The 18720-nt window shown below is 43.1% G+C and overlaps 2 protein-coding genes across 4 annotated transcripts in view; one reads left to right on the top strand and one right to left on the bottom strand.

Annotated features, from left to right (window-relative positions):
- The window catches only part of LOC309646679 (uncharacterized protein), a 77657-nt gene extending 69721 nt beyond the window's left edge, over positions 1 to 7936 (top strand). The window contains exons 4-5 of one of the 3 annotated variants that reach the window (XR_014255511.1): positions 3581 to 3647; positions 4847 to 7936. Coding sequence is in view for 1 of the 3 variants with exons in the window: in XM_082433289.1 (XP_082289415.1) it covers positions 3581 to 3592 (12 nt within the window). In the remaining 2 variants the exon portion in view is untranslated. Of the gene's footprint in view, positions 1 to 2108; positions 3035 to 3580 lie in introns of those variants that run through there. The other 2 variants (XR_014255512.1, XM_082433289.1) reach the window with 2 other exon arrangements.
- The window catches only part of FER1L6 (fer-1 like family member 6), a 125057-nt gene extending 114688 nt beyond the window's left edge, over positions 1 to 10369 (bottom strand). The window contains exons 1-2 of the mRNA XM_082433119.1: positions 7927 to 10369; positions 2151 to 2233 (exon numbers count right to left, since the gene is read on the bottom strand). Of these exons, the coding sequence (XP_082289245.1) occupies positions 2151 to 2233; positions 7927 to 8156 (313 nt within the window). The 5' untranslated portion in view covers positions 8157 to 10369. The remainder of the gene's footprint in view (positions 1 to 2150; positions 2234 to 7926) is intronic.
- Between the last annotated feature and the right edge of the window lie 8351 nt (positions 10370 to 18720).

Below are 18720 nucleotides of genomic sequence, written 5' to 3'. Positions count from 1 at the left end.
GAATGAATGATGATCATGGGAGGTACCCAACAACTACTCGTTGGGTAGCTAATTAATGGATGGGTCAGGGTCATTGGAATTTTATGAAATTAAGGCATAGCCATTAGGTCTCAAAATACACAGATATAAGAGCCACAGACTATGAGAATCTCTAAACATTTCACCCAGAAAAGTCCTAACTTCCCCAGTCAGGCCAAGAAGGAAAGACCAATTTGCACTAAGTTCTGTAGACTTTGTTTTTGCCGCCTCCCACAGGGTCAGCCCCTGGCCAGCAGGATGGGTGCTATTTGCTTTTAGGAGGCACCTGACCCCTCTCCGCCCTGTTTGCTCTGTGGGCTGAAGACTCTAATTAAAATGAGCCCCGGGAGCCAGCTCCTCTGAAATGCCTACGGTCGGCTGCCCTAAATCTCCACCAGCTTGTTCTTTCCCCGCTGCGCAGTCAGTAAGGGCCCCTAACTGGAGGTTGACCCATGGGGTAGGAAAGCCTGGGCTCCGGTGTAAGACTGACCTAGCCTCAGGAGCCAGCTTCTGCACCTATTGGTTGTGTGACTTTCAGCAAACACTTATCCTCTCTGAACCTCTTATAAAACAGGGGCAAAGGAAACTACATTTCAGAGTCATGAATGATGTATGTAAAGTAAAAAACAGCAGGGGCTTATTCAATGTGTCATAGATATTATTTTTCATAAGGTCCTTGAAGGAAGGAACTGTGTCTTATTCAACCTTGTATCTCCAGGACCTACTGCAGGGTCATAATTTCAAGGACACCAGGAAAGACCCCAGAGTCTTTTCTACCCAATCCCTGATACCTTCAACTTGAGTGAAGAGACAAGTACTTCTATTAAGCTTTAAGCCTTGTCTCCACCTAAAATGTAATGCCTCTCCTGTCCCATCCAAGAATGACTTAATCATTACTATCAACACTTTAATATGAATGAGTCTCTGTATTTTCCCATTGTAAGATTAGGTTTTACCTGAGGGTGAGGAGTGGAGTTGGGTGGAGGAGGTTAGGCTACAGGGCACCCGCAGGGTACGGCAGTGAAGGGTGAAAGACGCCCCCCTCCAAGGAGATGAGAGGGGTGAAAATAAAGCAGACTCACTGTACCATTTTGGTTTAGAAATGGTCCAGAAAGCTAGCCTTGAACCAGTTGCTGTCAGGACCACCCAACATAAGTTTCCAGACACCACCCCAGACCTGTGCATTGGAATCGGTTGGTCATATTTGATTCAATACACATGAGTGTCTCCCTGATATGGGGCCTGGCCTCCACTGGCACAGGTCACACTGTAACTTGGAGCTTTGCTCTTCTGGAGAAGGAATCGCCCATTCTAAGCGCAGAAAGTCTGAGAGCCTGGATTTATCAGTATATCCCAATGTCATTGCTTCCTGGCTCTGCACCTCCCATCCTCAAGGCTGGCTTCACGGGTCTGTGCAGCCCTGTAGGGTCCTGTGATCAGAAGGAACTCATTGCCCTTGGCCTAATGCTCTGCAGTCACCATCCAGATATTCTTAATAAGTTCTCAACAATGGCTTTGCATTTTCGTTTTTCACTGAGCCCTGCAATTCTGCAGCTGGTCTTTTCCACACTTTACTTACTCTCTCTGCATCTCTGTAACCTCATTTGTGAAACTGGGATAACCACACCTTCTGGTAGGATGACGGAGGGGTTAAATGAGACAGTATATGTAAAGCCTCCCCCAGAGCAGCTGCTACCCTCCCTCTGATTTTCAAAATCTCACTTGCTTCTCCCCATGACCGCGCGGTCAGCTCAGTAGCCCACGTCATGCCCACTTAACAAAGGGAGAAGCTGGGACTTGGAGCTGCTGAGTGACTTATCCTGGGCCACAGAGCAAATCAGAACAGAAATGGGAGCTTGAACCCTGTCACTGCCTCCTTGGGGGGAATCCTTCCGGGGTCCAGCAGGTGTCCACCCGCCCTTGTTTGGCCAAGGGACCAGATGACCCGTGGCGCAGGGGGGGATCACTTTGGGCCCACACTTGGGGTTGGCAGGGTCTGAAGACTCAGAAGGCAGCACAGTTCCCACCTCACTCCTCGGAGAATGAATCCCATTCTCAGCCAAGGAGGGGTCAACCCTGGAGACCTGCAGGCCCCAGGGTGGTGGTCCCTCCCAACCCCTCAAAAGACTCACCTTGGGCACCCTTGTTGGCTAGGATTAACCCCTTCTCTGCTTTCTTCTTCCTCTTCTTCAGCTTCAGCCCAAACATCTCCTTTCTGGAAAAAAAAGAAAAACTAAAAAATACAGGGATAATAACTTTGACACATTCAGACATGTTAAGAGAAAATACACACACACACACTGAGTTCTTCTGGAAGCTGACCATCCTCCTCAACCACCCAGGATGGGCATCAAAAGACAAGTATCAGGATGACCCAACATGCTCTCCAGACTCTTACAGAAACCACAGAAACCCCTCCTGAACAGAAATCATGAGGTCCACCTAGAACCACACTTAAATTAGGCATAATACAAATACTAATAACACTAGCTGTTTTTTTCTCCATTTCTCTTTACTCAGCTGTGCCAGGCACTCAAAACAAATGATATCATTTAATCATCACAGAAACCCTCTCCTACCCAGCTTACAGATGAGGGGCCAAGGCCCAGAGAGGGTAAGTAAAGTTTCCAAGGTCACACAGCTCTTAAGTGTCAGAGCTATCCCTGGAACCAGGCCTGTCTGATTTTAGAGCCCAGGCTCTAACCACTGGGTCACCTGAGCAGACTGAACACCCTCTCCACAGCTGAGCTCCAGACCATTTCTAAGGTCAAGAGGCTCTGGGATTTACGAAGGTCACTCCACAAGTGCACAGTTCAGCTGACATGTAGTATATGCCCAGCATGTCAGCTATTATTATTATTGTTATTATTAGCCATGAGCAGGAAGCCGTTTGGGGGCCTCCTTCTCAACCCTGGAAAGGGGCCCAGTCTGTCGTTTCTAACTGACACCAGGAGCTTCCCGACCCTCTGCCAGCCTGCTGAGAGAATCCTTCTGGAGCTGCGCGGAAGGATGGAAGGTCAGAAAAAGTCCTGGCTTTGAGTCGGGCAGGCTGATGGGGTGGCCTTTGGAGAAGGGAAGAAGAGGAACAGGGACGGAATGGAGGAGAAGGGAGGCGAGAGCAGCAAAGGCTCGGACCCTCTCAGGGAGCATCCTGAAGTCCTGAGTCATGTGAGGACAGTGGCAGAACTACTGAAGTTTTCCATTTTGCTTACATATTTAGGACTCAAGAGTGGGTGGACTGCAGTGGCCAAGATCAGGGCCTCCACAGCCAGACTGCCTGGGAGCTAATCCCAGCACCATCTTTGCGACCTTGAACAGGTCGCTTAACCTCTCAAAACTCCAGGGTCCTCATGTGTAAATGAGATAACAAATGTAACGCATTTAGCCCAGTACCTGGAATATGCTAGTTGCTCAATAAATGTTAGCTATTCTTATTATTATTTGAAGGGATAAGGTTAGAACTAATGAGAGGAAGCTACTAGGAGACATGTCCCCTCCATTCACTTATTTATTTATTTCCTTATTTGTTTACTTATTCTTTTCATGTCCTGCCTTGATCCAGATGAGGAATTAAGGAGCCCTCCTCATTGGTGCTGCCTGAACAGTGGAATGGACTGCACTGGGTGGAAGTGAGTTCCCTGTTCCTGGAGGTGTGCAAGCAGAGACCTAAGGACCACTGGTAAAAGATGTTGTAGAGAGGACAAACATCAAAAGCAGGGGGCACTGACCTAGGGGACTCCGGGGGTCCTTTGAGATCCTGAAATACAGTAGAATGATGGAAAGAATGGGTTCTGGAACCACCCAGACATGGTTGGATTGGGTAAGTCACAGCACTTCTCTGAGCCAGTTTCCCCCTGAGTACAATGGAGATAAATGACACGGTACCTACTTTACAGGATTGTTGTAAGAATATAATGAGGTAAGTAAGCAAAGCATCTAGGACAAAGCAAAGCTGTGATAAGAACATCCTTCTAAGTCTCCCAGGAATCTCAAATACACAAGGGAAATTCCCTTTTTTTCTGAAATTTCTTAAAGGAAATTTCCAATAATAGTTTTTGCTTTCCTGTTTTCAAAGGAGAGTTACCATGCAGAGAGTCCAAGGCCAGTCCCGTCCAGACCCTGAATTGCCACTGTGGTCCCCAAGGGCTCCCTGCCGTGATCATTTCACAGAGGCAGAATCTGATGTTCCTGGGAAATTGGAGGCTTCCAATTTCCAAAAAGCAGGCTCAGCAGAGTACTTGAGAAGACTGAGTAACTTCTATCTGGAAACAGGAAGTTGCTACCAATAAATGACAGTAGCTACCAGAGGGAGACTTAACACTCCTTTCGGAAGCTGACAGTTCATCACGAATGGCCTCAGCATTCTGAGCCCTCCCACAGGGCAGTGACTGAGGCATCAGGGCATGCCACAGGCTACTGTTGTGGGCACGGGAGGAGGGAGAGATGTGCCACCTTTCAGAGTCAGGCACCCCTGCCCCTCCAACACCAAGAGCTCCTAACCCTGATGTCCATTAGACCCACCTAAGGAGTTTAAAATATACCAATGTCTGGAACCACCTTCAGAAATTTTTAGTTGATTTGGGAGAAGAACCAGTTCTCAGGAGCTCTGCTCTAGACACAGCTCAGACCCCCTACAGAGGAAGCCAGAAACCTTCCAGTAATGCCCAAAGAATTTACAGCCAGCTCTGCTCTCTGGGGTGGATTGATGTTTGTTTCACAAACACACAAGGTTGTTTGCCTGAAACCCTGAGTCAGTTATCAAGGGCACTCCCAGCATGACTCCCAGCGTGAAAAGGTTTCTTGATGAAAATTGATTTCTTCTCCTCAGCCCCGTGACATCCACAGTAGGGAGAGGGCACAGCTCGCCAGCCCTGAAAGACCTTGCCACTGGCAGATTGCACAGCCCAGGGTAAATTGGAGACACAAGACTCGGCTCAGGGCCCTGCTTGAATCCACCTGTTAGCTCCAGAATTTGGGGCTGGATGCTTAAATCAGATGAACATGTTTCATTCTCACATGACACAATATTTCTTATCAAATCCACAGGGTGACGTTAAAAAAGGAAACAATGCTTATACAATGTAAAACATGCTATGAATTATTACAATGTTGATGACAAGAAAACATGTTACAATATTCCCCTGAGTGAGTTTTGAATTTTTTAAACATGCTTTGACACTCACCAGGTACCAGGAATACCATGTTACATACATAAGCTCCTAGGATCCCCACCACGTACCACGAGGCGGATGCTATTACTATCCACTTTTACAAACAAGAGTTTGTCGGGGTTTCCAGCCAATATTTTGGGATCAACCAGTAAAGCAGGAAGACTTACCTGGTAAGTCTTCAAGGCAGTTGCCATCATACCGGCCCCCCTCTCCAGTTTGCCGAGGATTCTGGCATGGGAACCTCCTGCCCCACTTCAAAAAAAGGATGGAATTCTCCAGTTTAGGGTCTACTGAATCTCCTCCCAGGGCCACCCCAAGATAAGTCAAGAGACACACGGCAACCCCCATACCACCTTGGTCTCCTCAGGGTGAAAGCTACCATGACTCCGATATCTGCATCCAAACAGCGAGAGCATTAAACAGTGCGCGTGTTTAACTTGCTTCCACACATCTGTTCAAGGCGGCGTTGCTCCACGTTGAGCCCAGGGCTCGCATTGCCAGGGAGGCGGCCAGCCTGGCACACAGAAAGAGGAGCCCGGCAACTGGAGTTTGGGTCTCATCTATGACACTTTAACTATGTCACTGCAGCTGGCCACAGGACTTCTCGAAGCTCCAGGATCCTCTTCTGCAGGAAGTGGTGGTAAAGTTAACACTGCTTTTCCCACTGGGATATTGTGTATGTCACCTCATTGAACCCTCATGCTGAACTGCTCTAAGCTCTACAAATAGCAACTTTACTGTCATGTCCACGGCTCAGGGGAGCCGAGATCAGGAAATCGCTCACAACCACGGTCTCCTTGTGGTTTTCCACTTGTGTCACCAGATTCCCCTTCTGGAATCACCTTTTCTACCTTCATTGCAGAAGAGAAGCAGCTCAGGCCAAGAGGCCAAACACTAAGTTAATTGCATCAGTGGGTGTGACCAGTACCGGCCCCTGCTGCTCTCCTTCCCAGATAAGACTCAGGTCACCTCTGCACCTCACCCTCCAGATCCACTCATAACATCCAGTGTGGAAAAAGAAAACACTTTGGGGCTTCCCTGGTGGCACAGTGGTTAAGAATCCGCCTGCCAATGCAGGGGACACAGGTTCGAGCCCCGGTCCGGGAAGATCCCACATGCCGCGGAGCAACAAAGCCCGTGCGCCACAACTACTGAGCCTGCGCTCTAGAACCCATGCCACAACTACTGAAGCCTGCGCGCCTAGAGCCCATGCTCGGCAACAAGAGACCCCACCGCAATGAGAAGCCCGCACACTGCAACAAAGAGTAACCCCTGGGCTTCCCTGGTGGCGCAGTGGTTGAGAATCTGCCTGCCAATGCAGGGTACACGGGTTCGAGCCCTGGTCTGGGAAGATCCCACGTGCCGCGGAGCGACTAGGCCCGTGAGCCACAATTGCTGAGCCTGCGCGTCTGGAGCCTGTGCTCCACAACAAGAGAGGTGGCGATAATGAGAGGCCCGCGCACCGCGATGAAGAGTGGCCCCCACTTGCCGCAACTAGAGAAAGCCCTCGCACAGAAACGAAGACCCAACACAGCCAAAATAGATAGATAGATAAATAAAATAAATTTATATAAAAAAAACCAACCACTTTGATTTGTGAATTTCTTTATACGGGAACTCTTTAAAACTTTAAAAAATTTATTATATTTAATAAAATTCCTTTATCAGAAGAATGGATTTGCAAGTAATCAAGTCTATCTTAAAAAACAAAACAAAATCAAGCTTTATCACCATTTTGAGGTTATCCAGAGAGCCTTGGGTAAATTTCCCATTGCCTGCTAGGAAATACCTTCTTGGGTATATGCTATCAGTGCACTTATCTTACTTCTAGGACTAGCATATATTTATTAAAGGCAAACCAGCAAACATAGAAACAGCCATAATGTGGGCTTTGACAGAAGATTGTTAAAATATAAATCTATGTGACATCTTGCCTTGTCAAGACTCCGAAACTTTTTTCCTCTCTCCCCGTGACCTTCCCATTACTGCTCTCCTGATCATATCCTATTTATTTAGGGCAATGGTGGTCAACTTTGGCTGTACATCAGATTCATGTGAGGGAGCATTCTAAAACTATCTCCCACACTATGGCCAGATCCCATCCCAGAGAGTCTGATTTCATTGGTCAGCACTGGGGCCACGCTGCAGTAGTTTTTTAAGTTCCCCAGGTGATTCTAAAGTGCAACAGAGTTGCAAACCCCTGTGGCTAAGTAATCAGTGCCAATGAGCTGTGTTCTCAGAGACAAGGTTCATAGTTTTTAAAGGAAGTTCAAAGATAATTTTGTAACCAGAGGAACAATAAAATTTAGGAAATTCAGAGTTATTGGTGAATATATTTGGGTAGGCTGGATGAATTTTATTGTCCAACTTCAACTCCTCTTCCACTCAACCCTCATCCCAGCAATTAGCCCACAGAATTGGCCTGCCTTCTCTAATTCTGCATGGGATCAGCTCAGTCTTGATGGAACTGAGTCCTTCAGTCTAAGAGAGAAGGATCAGTCCTCTACTGGGTCCAAAGCATCCCAGGCAATGACCTGAGGAGATGGAGTACTGACCCCCAATCTTGTGGGAACCACTTCATTCTTGCGTACTGTAATATGGACTCTCCCACCTCATTGAGGTAAATGGATGTTTCTCTGGTAGGTCCTCTTTTGTACATTCCAGCCCCGTCAGTCATGATAATGAGATTCAAATATCACCAACTCAAAGACTATCACTGAAAACCTTGATACTTCACCTGCAAGAGTCTAGGAAATGCACCTCCAAGGATGCTAATGAATCCCACTTCCTGTGGTTTTTCTGAAACAAGGGTGGAGTCACATCATATAGAGCCAGCCCAGGTGAAGCCAGCCTCTGACAGCCATTCAGAGATCCATCCAAAAATTCAAGGGCAACGTGGTAGGAGGGTGCTGCTGTAGGACTGTTCCAGGAAAATGGAGACTTTTGCCTCACATGCATCTCACCCATCCTGCAGCACACCAACAGTGCCCACTACTGATGCCATCTTCCAAGGGTTGGAGGAGACTCTTCAACCTGTGGCCCCTGGCCTCCATCCTCTCCTGCTTCTCCTCCTCTAGAGCTAAGATCAGCACATGACCAGGTTGGCTGGAGAGCAAGGAAAATAGAGAAACAAATATCGGCAGGTCATGTCATTGACTCAGGATAGTTAGGGCTGCTGGATCCCCCAGCCCCAAACTTTCTCTCTCCTGGGTCCCTAAGAAAATATTCATTTTTCTTATTTCATCCTCTTTATATCCAGGCTAATCAGAGCCCTGGTCTCTGTTCTCCTAAAGATAAAAGGATCAACCTCTAAGCCAAAAATAGACTTATTTGGAACAAGCAGCGCTCTCTCCCTATGTCCCAGCATAAATGGGTCTTCAAACTTCCACTCTTTATAGGCTTTCTGTTTTTGTTTACTCTCCAAAACTTCCTTTCCCCATGTATTCCCTGATTATCTTTTGGCAGAATGAAAAGACATCCAATGGATATGGCATCCATTGGTTAACATGACTCTCGGGTAGGGTTAAGGTCCAAGACTCCTATTCCCATGTGGTCTTCCCTTCTTTGGGTCCACCTTCCCACAGAACATTTGTATTCTACTTTCTGCTCCAACTGCCAAGTGGAAGTAAGTCACTGAGGCAGGGTTTCTTCTCCCTGCAGCTGTGTGAGCAAGCCCATCTGATTTACAGTGAAGTATATGAAAACCAATCCGGACTCCAATCCATACAGCTTCCTCCAATCTACCTTTGCCAGCAATAAAGGTGATATGTTGATCCCAATTTGATGCATAAGTCTGTTTCTCCATGGGTTTTGAACATAACAGGGAAAGAGAAGGATATAGTTATAACCTCAGGAACACCAATATACTGACATATAAAATTTTGTTATAAGTGAGAATCATTCAACTCCATAACAGGTAGAGAGGATCTATACGATTCCTTCTGAACCTCATTTTTTGGTGTTGTTAATAATTTTAATTATTAAATTAAAGAATTTGCTGTAGGATTCTTAGAGCCTTTAATATGCTGACATTCATTATGACTCTCCAAGAGGGAGGTACAGTACTCAGATTTTTCTAAATGAATTTGACCACATCCTTATCACAAAACATCTAATAATAAACAGCACCATTTGGGATACCCAGAGAAAGAGAACCCTGGCACCTTTTAGTGTTCTTTCCTCTTTTGAAACTTTTATGAGATGAGCAGTTTCCAAGTAAGAACCATTGAGGAAGAAGAGAACCCGGGACATCTCTCCCCTGCATTTCCTCCTTGCATCCACACTGCTCCTACTCTACTCTAACTGGTCTTTCTGCTTCCATTCTTTCCCTTCCTGCAAACTAGTCTCCATTCTGAAGCCATCTTTACACACTAGAAGAGCAGCGAACTTCCTTAATATGATAAAGAATATCTACCTAAACCCTAGAGTTAATATCTTATCTATGGTAAATATTAAAAGACTGCCCCTAGGATTAAAAAAAAAATGATACAAAGATGTTTGCTATTAGCCCTTCTATTCAACACTGTACTTGAGGCCCTCCCTTAACAGTTCAATAAAGTTTGATTAGTTGAATTAATAAGTGAATTTAGTAGATCATCTAGAAACAAGGTCAGTATACAAAAATCAATTGTACCGGGTTGGGGGGCAAGATGGCGGAAGAGTAAGATGCGGAGATCACCTTCCTTCCCACAGATACAGTAGAAATACATCTACACGTGGAACTGCTCCTACAGAACACCCACTGAACGCTGGCAGAAGACGTCAGACCTCCCAAAAGGCAAGAAACTCCCCACGTACTTGGGTAGGGCAAAAGAAAAAAGAAATAACAGAGACAAAAGAATAGGGACGGGACCTGCACCAGTGGGAGGGAGCTGTGAAGGAAGAAAGGTTTCCACACACTAGGAGCCCCTTCGTGGGCAGAGACTGCGGGTGGCAGAGGGGGGAAACTTCGGAGCCGCGGAGGAGAGCGCAGCCACAGGGGTGCGGAGGGCAAAGCGGAGAGATTCCCGCACGGAGGATCGGCGCCGAGCAGCACTCACCAGCCCGAGAGGCTTGTCTGCTCACCCGCCGGGGCGGGCGGGGGCTGGGAGCTGAGGCTCGGGCTTCGGTGCTAGCCGGCAGGGAGTCCGGGAAAAAGTCTGCAGCTGCCGAAGAGGCAAGAGACTTTTTCCTGCCGCTTTGTTTCGCGGCGCGCAAGGAGAGGGGATTCAGAGCGCCGCCTAAACGAACTCCAGAGACGGGCGCGAGCCGCGGCTAACAGCGCGGACCCCAGAGACGGGCAGGAGACGCTAAGGCTGCTGCTGCCGCCACCGAAAAGCCTGTGTGCGAGCACAGGTCACTCTCCACACCGCCCCTCCCGGGAGCCAGTGCAGCCCACCACCGCCAGGCTCCCGTGATCCGGGGACAACTTCCCCGCGAGAACTCACAGCGCGCCTCAGGCTGGTGCAACGTCACACAGGCCTCTGCCGCCGCAGGCTCGCCCCGCCTCCTCTGTACCCCTCCCTCCCCCCCGGCCTGAGTGAGCCAGAGCCCCCGAAGCAGCTGCTCCTTTAACCCCGTCCTGTCTGGGCGGGGAACAGACGCCCTCAGGCGACCTACATGCAGAGGCGGGTCCAAATCCAAAGCTGAACCCCGGGAGCTGTATGAACAAAGAAGAGAAACGGAAATCTCTCCCAGCAGCCTCAGGAGCAGCGGATTAAATCTCCACAAACAACTTGATGTGACTGCATCTGTTGAATACCTGAATGGACGACGAATCATCCCAAATTCAAGAGGTGGACTTTGGGAGCAGGATATATTAATTTTTCCCCTTGTCCTTTTTTTGTGAGTGTATGTGTGTATGCTTCTGGATGAGATTTTGTCTGTATAGCTTTGCTTTCACCATTAGTCCTAGGGTTAGGTCTGTCCGTTTTTTTTTTTTTTTTTACTTAAAAAAATTTTTTTTCCTAATAAATGTTTTCTTAATAATTTTTTCCTTATTTTCTATTTTTAGAAATTAAAAAAAATTTTAATAAGTTTTTTCATATTTTTTATTTTAAAAAATTAAAAAAATTTTTTTCTTAATAAATTTTTTTCTTAATAATTTTTTTCTTATTTTTTATTATAAAAAATTAATAAATCTATTTTTAAAAATTAAAAAAAAATTTTCTGAATACATTTATTCTTAATAATTTTTTTCTTATTTTTTATTATAATAGCTTTATTTTATTTTATTTTATCCTCTTTCTTTCTTTCTTTCTATTTTTTTCTCCCTTTTATTCAGAGCCGTGTGGATGAAAGGCTCTTGGTGCTCCAGCCAGGCATCAGGGCTGTGCCTCTGAGGTGGGAGAGCCAACTTCAGGACACTGGTCCACAAGAGACCTCCCAGCTCCACGTAATACCAAACAGCAAAAATCTCTCAGAGATCTCCATCTCAACACCAAGACCCAGCTTCACTCAACGACCAGCAAGCTACAGTGCTGGACACCCTATGCCAAACAACTAGCAAGACAGGAACACAGCCCCATCCATTAGCAGAGAAGCTGCCTAAAATCATAATAAGGCCACAGACACCCCAAAACACACCACCAGACGTGGACGTGCCCACCAGAAAGACAAGATCCAACCTCATCCACCAGAACACAGGCACTAGACCCCTCCACCAGGAAGCCTACACAACCCACTGAATCAACCTTAGCCACTGGGGACAGATACCAAAAACAACGGGAACTACGAACCTGCAGGCTGTGAAAAGGAGACCCCAAACACAGTAAGATAAGCAAAATGAGAAGACAAAAAAACACACAGCAGGTGAAGGAGCAGGGTCAAAACACACCAGACCTAACAAATGAAGAGGAAATAGGCAGTCTACCTGAAAAAGAATTCAGAATAATGATAGTAAAGATGATCCAAAATCTTGGAAATAGAATAGACAAAATGCAAGAAATATTTAACAAGGATGTAGAAGAACTAAAGAGGAAACAAGCAACGATGAAAAACACAATAAATGAAATTAAAAATACTCTAGACGGGATCAATAGCAGAATAACTGAGGCAGAAGAACGGATAAGTGACCTGGAAGATAAAATAGTGGAAATAACTACTGCAGAGCAGGATAAAGAAAAAAGAATGAAAAGAACTGAGGACAGTCTCAGAGACCTCTGGGACAACATTAAACGCAACAACATTCGAATTATAGGGGTCCCAGAAGAAGAAGAGAAAAAGAAAGGGACTGAGAAAATATTTGAAGAGATTATAGTTGAAAACTTCCCTAATATGGGAAAGGAAATAGTTAATCAAGTCCTGGAAGCACAGAGAGTCCCATACAGGATAAATCCAAGGAGAAACATGCCAAGACACATATTAATCAAACTATCAAAAATTAAATATAAAGAAAACATATTAAAAGCAGCAAGGGAAAAACAACAAATAACACACAAGGGAATCCCCATAAGGTTAACAGCTGATCTTTCAGCAGAAACTCTGCAAGCCAGAAGGGAGTGGCAGGATATACTTAAAGTCATGAAGGAGAAAAACCTACAACCAAGGTTACTCTACCCAGCAAGGATCTCATTCAGATTTGATGGAGAAAGTAAAACCTTTACAGACAAGCAAAAGCTAAGAGAATTCAGCACCACCAAACCAGCTTTACAACAAATGCTAAAGGAACTTCTCTAGGCAAGAAACACAAGACAAGGAAAACACCTACAATAACAAACACAAAATATTTAAGAAAATGGGAATAGGAACATACATATTGATAATTACCTTAAATGTAAATGGATTAAATGCTCCCACCAAAAGACACAGACTGGATGAATGGATACAAAAACAAGACCCATATATATGCTGTCTACAAGAGACCCACTTCAGACCTAGAGACACATACAGACTGAAAGTGAGGGGATGGAAAAAGATATTCCATGCAAATGGAAATCAAAAGAAAGCTGGAGTAGCAATTCTCATATCAGACAAAATAGACTTTAAAATAAAGACTATTACAAGAGACAAAGAAGGACACTATATAATGATCAAGGGATTGATCCAAGAGGAAGGTATAACAATTGTAAATATTTATGCACCCAACATAGGAGCACCTCAATACATAAGGCAAATACTAACAGCCATAAAAGGGGAAATCGACAGCAACACAATCATAGTAGGGGACTTTAACACCCCACTTTCACCAATGGACAGATCATCCAAAATGAAAATAAATAAGGAAACACAAGCTTTAAATGATACATTAAACAAGATGGACTTAATTGATATTTATAGGACATTCCACCCAAAAACAACAGAATACACATTTTTCTCAAGTGCTCATGGAACATTCTCCAGGATAGATCATATCTTGGGTCACAAATCAAGCCTTGGTAAATTTAAGAAAATTGAAATCGTATCAAGTATCTTTTCCGACCACAACGCTATGAGACTAGATATCAATTACAGGAAAAGATCTGTAAAAAATACAAACACATGGAGGCTACACAATACACTACTTAATAACGAAGTGATCACTGAAGAAATCAAAGGGGAAATCAAAAAATACCTAGAAACAAATGACAATGGAGACAGGACGACCCAAAACCTATGGGATGCAGCAAAAGCAGTTCTAAGAGGGAAGTTTATAGCAATACAAGCCTACCTCAAGAAACAGGAAACATCTCGAATAAACAACCTAACCTTGCACCTAAAGCAATTAGAGAAAGAAGAGCAAAAAAACCCCAAAGCTAGCAGAAGGAAAGAAATCATAAAGATCATATCAGAAATAAATGAAAAAGAAATGAAGGAAACAATAGCAAAAATCAATGAAACTAAAAGCTGGTTCTTTGAGAAGATAAACAAAATTGATAAACCATTAGCCAGACTCATCAAGAGAAAAAGGGAGAAGACTCAAATCAATAGAATTAGAAATGAAAAAGGAGAAGTAACCACTGACACTGCAGAAATACAAACGATCATGAGAGATTACTACAAGCAACTCTATGCCAATAAAATGGACAACCTGGAAGAAATGGACAGATTCTTAGAAATGCACAAACTGCCGAGACTGAACCAGGAAGAAATAGAAAATATGAACAGACCAATCACAAGCACTGAAATTGAAACTGTGATTAAAACTCTTCCAACAAACAAAAACCCAGGACCAGTTGGCTTCACAGGCGAATTCTATCAAACATTTAGAGAAGAGCTAACACCTATCCTTCTCAAACTCTTCCAAAATATTGCAGAGGGAGGAACACTCCCCAACTCATTCTACGAGGCCACCATCACCCTGATACCAAAACCAGACAAAGATGTCACAAAGAAAGAAAACTACAGGCCAATATCACTGATGAACATAGATGCAAAAATCCTCAACAAAATACTAGCAAACAGAATCCAACAGCACATTAAAAGGATTATACACCATGATCAAGTGGGGTTTATTCCAGGAATGCAAGGATTCTTCAATATATGCAAATCAATCAACGTGATACATCATATTAACAAATTGAAGGAGAAAAACCATATGATCATCTCAATAGATGCAGAGAAAGCTTTCGACAAAATTCAACACCCATTTATGATAAAAGCCCTGCAGAAAGTAGGCATAGAGGGAACTTTCCTCAACATAATAAAGGCCATATATGACAAACCCACAGCCAACATTGTCCTCAATGGTGAAAAGCAAACCATTTCCACTAAGATCAGGAACAAGACAAGGTTGCCCACTCTCACCACTATTATTCAACATAGTTTTGGAAGTGTTAGCCACAGCGATCAGAGAAGAAAAAGAAATAAAAGGAATCCAAATTGGAAAAGAAGAAGTAAAGCTGTCACTGTTTGCAGATGACATGATACTATACACAGAGAATCCTAAAACTGCCACCAGAAAACTACTAGAGCTAATCAATGAATTTGGTAAAGTAGCAGGATACAAAATCAATGCACAGAAATCTCTTGCATTCCTATATACTAATGATGAAAAATCTGAAAGTGAAATTAAGGAAACACTCCCGTTTACCATTGCAACAAAAAGAATAAAATATCTAGGAATAAACCTACCTAAGGAGACAAAAGACCTGTATGCAGAAAATTATAGGACACTGATGAAAGAAATTAAAGATGATACAAATAGATGGAGAGATATACCATGTTCTTGGATTGGAAGAATCAACATTGTGAAAATGACTCTACTACCCAAAGCAATCTACAGATTCAATGCAATCCCTATCAAACTACCACTGGCATTTTTCACAGAACTAGAACAAAAAATTTCACAATTTGTATGGAGACACAAAAGACCCCGAATAGCCAAAGCAATCTTGAGAACGAAAAATGGAGCTGGAGGAATCAGGCTCCCTGACTTCAGACTATATTACAAAGCTACAGTAATCAAGACAGTTTGGTACTGGCACAAAAACAGAAATATAGATCAACGGAACAGGATAGAAAGCCCAGAGATAAACCCACACACATATGGTCACCTTATCTTTGATAAAGGAAGCAAGCATGTACAGTGGAGAAAAGACAGCCTCTTCAATAAGTGGTGCTGGGAAAATTGGACAGGTACATGTAAAAGTATGAAATTAGAACACTCCCTGACACCATACACAAAACTAAACTCAAAATGGATTAAAGACCTAAGTGTAAAGCCAGAGACTATCAAACTCTTAGAGGAAAACATAGGCAGAACACTCTATGACATAAATCACAGCAAGATCCTTTTTGAACCAACTCCTAGAGAAATGGAAATAAAAACACAAATAAACAAATGGGACCTAATGAAACTTAAAAGTTTTTGCACAGCAAAGGAAACCATAAACAAGACCAAAGACAACCCTCAGAGTGGGAGAAAATATTTGCAAATGAAACAACTGACAAAGGATTAATCTCCAAGATTTACAAGCAGCTCATGCAGCTCAATAACAAAAAAACAAACAACCCAATCCAAAAATGGGCAGAAGACCTAAATAGACATTTCTCCAAAGAAGATATACAGATTGCCAACAGACACATGAAAGAATGCTCAACATCCTTAATCATTAGAGAAATGCAAATCAAAACTACAATGAGGTATCATCTCACACCAGTCAGAATGGCCATCATCAAAAAATCTAGAAACAATAAATGCTGGAGAGGGTGTGGAGAAAAGGGAACACTCTTGCACTGTTGGTGGGAATGTAAATTGATACAGCCACTATGGAGAACAGTATGGAGGTTCCTTAAAAAACTAAAAATAGAACTACCATATGACCCAGCAATCCCACTACTGGGCATATACCCTGAGAAAACCATAATTCAAAAAGAGTCATGTACCAAAATGTTCATTGCAGCTCTATTTACAATAGCCAGGACATGGAAGCAACTTAAGTGTCCAGCATCGGATGAATGGATAAAGAAGATGTGGCACATATATACAATGGAATATTACTCAGCCATAAAAAGAAATGAAATGGAGGTATTTGTAATGAGGTGGATGGAGTTAGAGTCTGTCATACAGAGTGAAGTAAGTCAGAAAGAGAAAAACAAATACAGTATGCTAACACATATATATGGAATCTAAGGAAAAAAAAAAAAAAGGTCATGAAGAACCTAGTGGCAAGATGGGAATAAAGACACAGACCTACTAAAGAGTGAACTTGAGGATATGGGGAGGGGGAGGAGTGAGATGTGACAGGGTGAGAGTGTCATGGACATATATACACTACCAAATGTAAAATAGATAGCTAGTGGGAACTAGCCACATAGCACAGGGAGATCAGCTCAGTGCTTTGTGACCACCTAGAGGGGTGGGATAGGGAGGGTGGGAGGGAGGGAGATACAAGAGGGAAGAGATATGGGAACATATGTATATGTATAACTGATTCACTTTGTTATAAAGCAGAAACTAACACACCATTGTAAAGCAATTATACTTCAATAAAGATGTTTTAAAAAAAATCAATTGCGCCTTTCTATACCATAAACAAAGTATTAACTAAAATTGTAAATAAAAGATATCATAATAGCATCAAAAAATTTAAAAACCTAGGAATAAATCTAAGAAATATGAGCAAGACCTCTACACTAGAAATTACAAAATAAGATTAGTGAAGGGATATTCCATGCTCATGGATGGGAAAATGCAATATTGGAAAGATATAAAACCTCTCCAACGTAATAGAGATTATTATTTACTCCGCCCACCTGTGAAAATTTTTCAGTCATATATTCATAATTTGTGTGTGTATTTTATGTGTATATGTCATGCTTCAACAAAACACTTCACTATTTTTTTTTTTTAAATATAACAGAAATTTATTTTCTTATGCTTCTGGAGACTTGAAGTCTAAGATCAAGGTGATATCAGGGTTGATTTCTGGTGAGACCTCTCTTCCTGACTTGTTCTATGCCATTTTATTTTTTTATTTTGTATTTTTTTTATTGGAGTATAATTGCTTTACAATGGTGTGTTAGTTTCTGCTTTATAACAAAGTGAATCAGCTATACATATACATATATCCCCATATCTCCTCCTTCTTGCATCCTCCTCCCACCCTCCCTATCCCACTCCTCTAGGTGGTCACAAATCACCGAGCTGATCTCCTTGTGTTATGTGGCTGCTTCCCACTATGCTTCACTTTTTAAAAGCGTAAATTTTTGGATCCAAAGTCCTGGATTTTAGTATCAGCTCAGCCATCTGCTAATTATGTAATCTTGAGCAAATCCTTAACCTTTCTGCACCTCAGTTTGTTCATTTGTAAAATGGAAGATAAGTTGTGCCTCTCTTAGAGGGCTGTCATGAAGACCAAATGAGATAAAAGATACAACATTCTGTTTGTAAACATTAAAGTGCTGTATCCTTCACATGTTAATTAAATGAAAAAATAGGATTGACATTCTATGAATGTCCCTTTGTGCTCTCCACACTATAGGCTCAGCCCACCAATCTAGCACTTGACCTCCCAAACTCTGTACTCCAGCCCAGGGGACAGCTCCTCCCAAATTCATCACACTTTTGTCCATGAACCTTACCTCACTCCAGGCCCTCCACTGAAGATGACTTCTCCCATCTCTACTTGTCAACACACACACCTTTCTTCTAGGCAAGTTCAACTATCTCCTTTTATGTGATGGGTTCTCCACTTTTATAAGGAGGAAACAAATCACTCATTACTTTGGATTCCACTGGCCCTTTGTCTTTATTTCTATTATACCATTTATTACATGGAACATAACAGTTACTTGAAAACTATCATTCTCCTTTGTTAGATGCTGAGCTTTTGAAGGCAATAACCATGCCTAGTTTATGTCTGTATCTTCAGTATCTAGCACGGTGCCTGGCACATAGCAGAGCTCAATGACTGTTGAACACATGGACAGATAGAACATACACAGAGAAAGGTCCCCATGAATTCACTGGAAGTTCTCTGCATCTATTCAAAAATGTATCGTATCAGACAGAAAAGACTTAAGGCCATCATCAGAGCAGAGCATAATCAGAGAAGAGAACAATCTCATATGTCAGTTGCTAAGCCTTATCCTAATACTCACCTTGGAGCTGGGGAGAAAGAAGAAATTATTC

The sequence above is a fragment of the Balaenoptera physalus genome (assembly GCF_965194825.1).
Source record: "Balaenoptera physalus genome assembly, chromosome: 17".
Lineage (NCBI taxonomy): Eukaryota > Metazoa > Chordata > Mammalia > Artiodactyla > Balaenopteridae > Balaenoptera > Balaenoptera physalus.
This window is presented reverse-complemented; position numbering and strand designations above follow the sequence as displayed.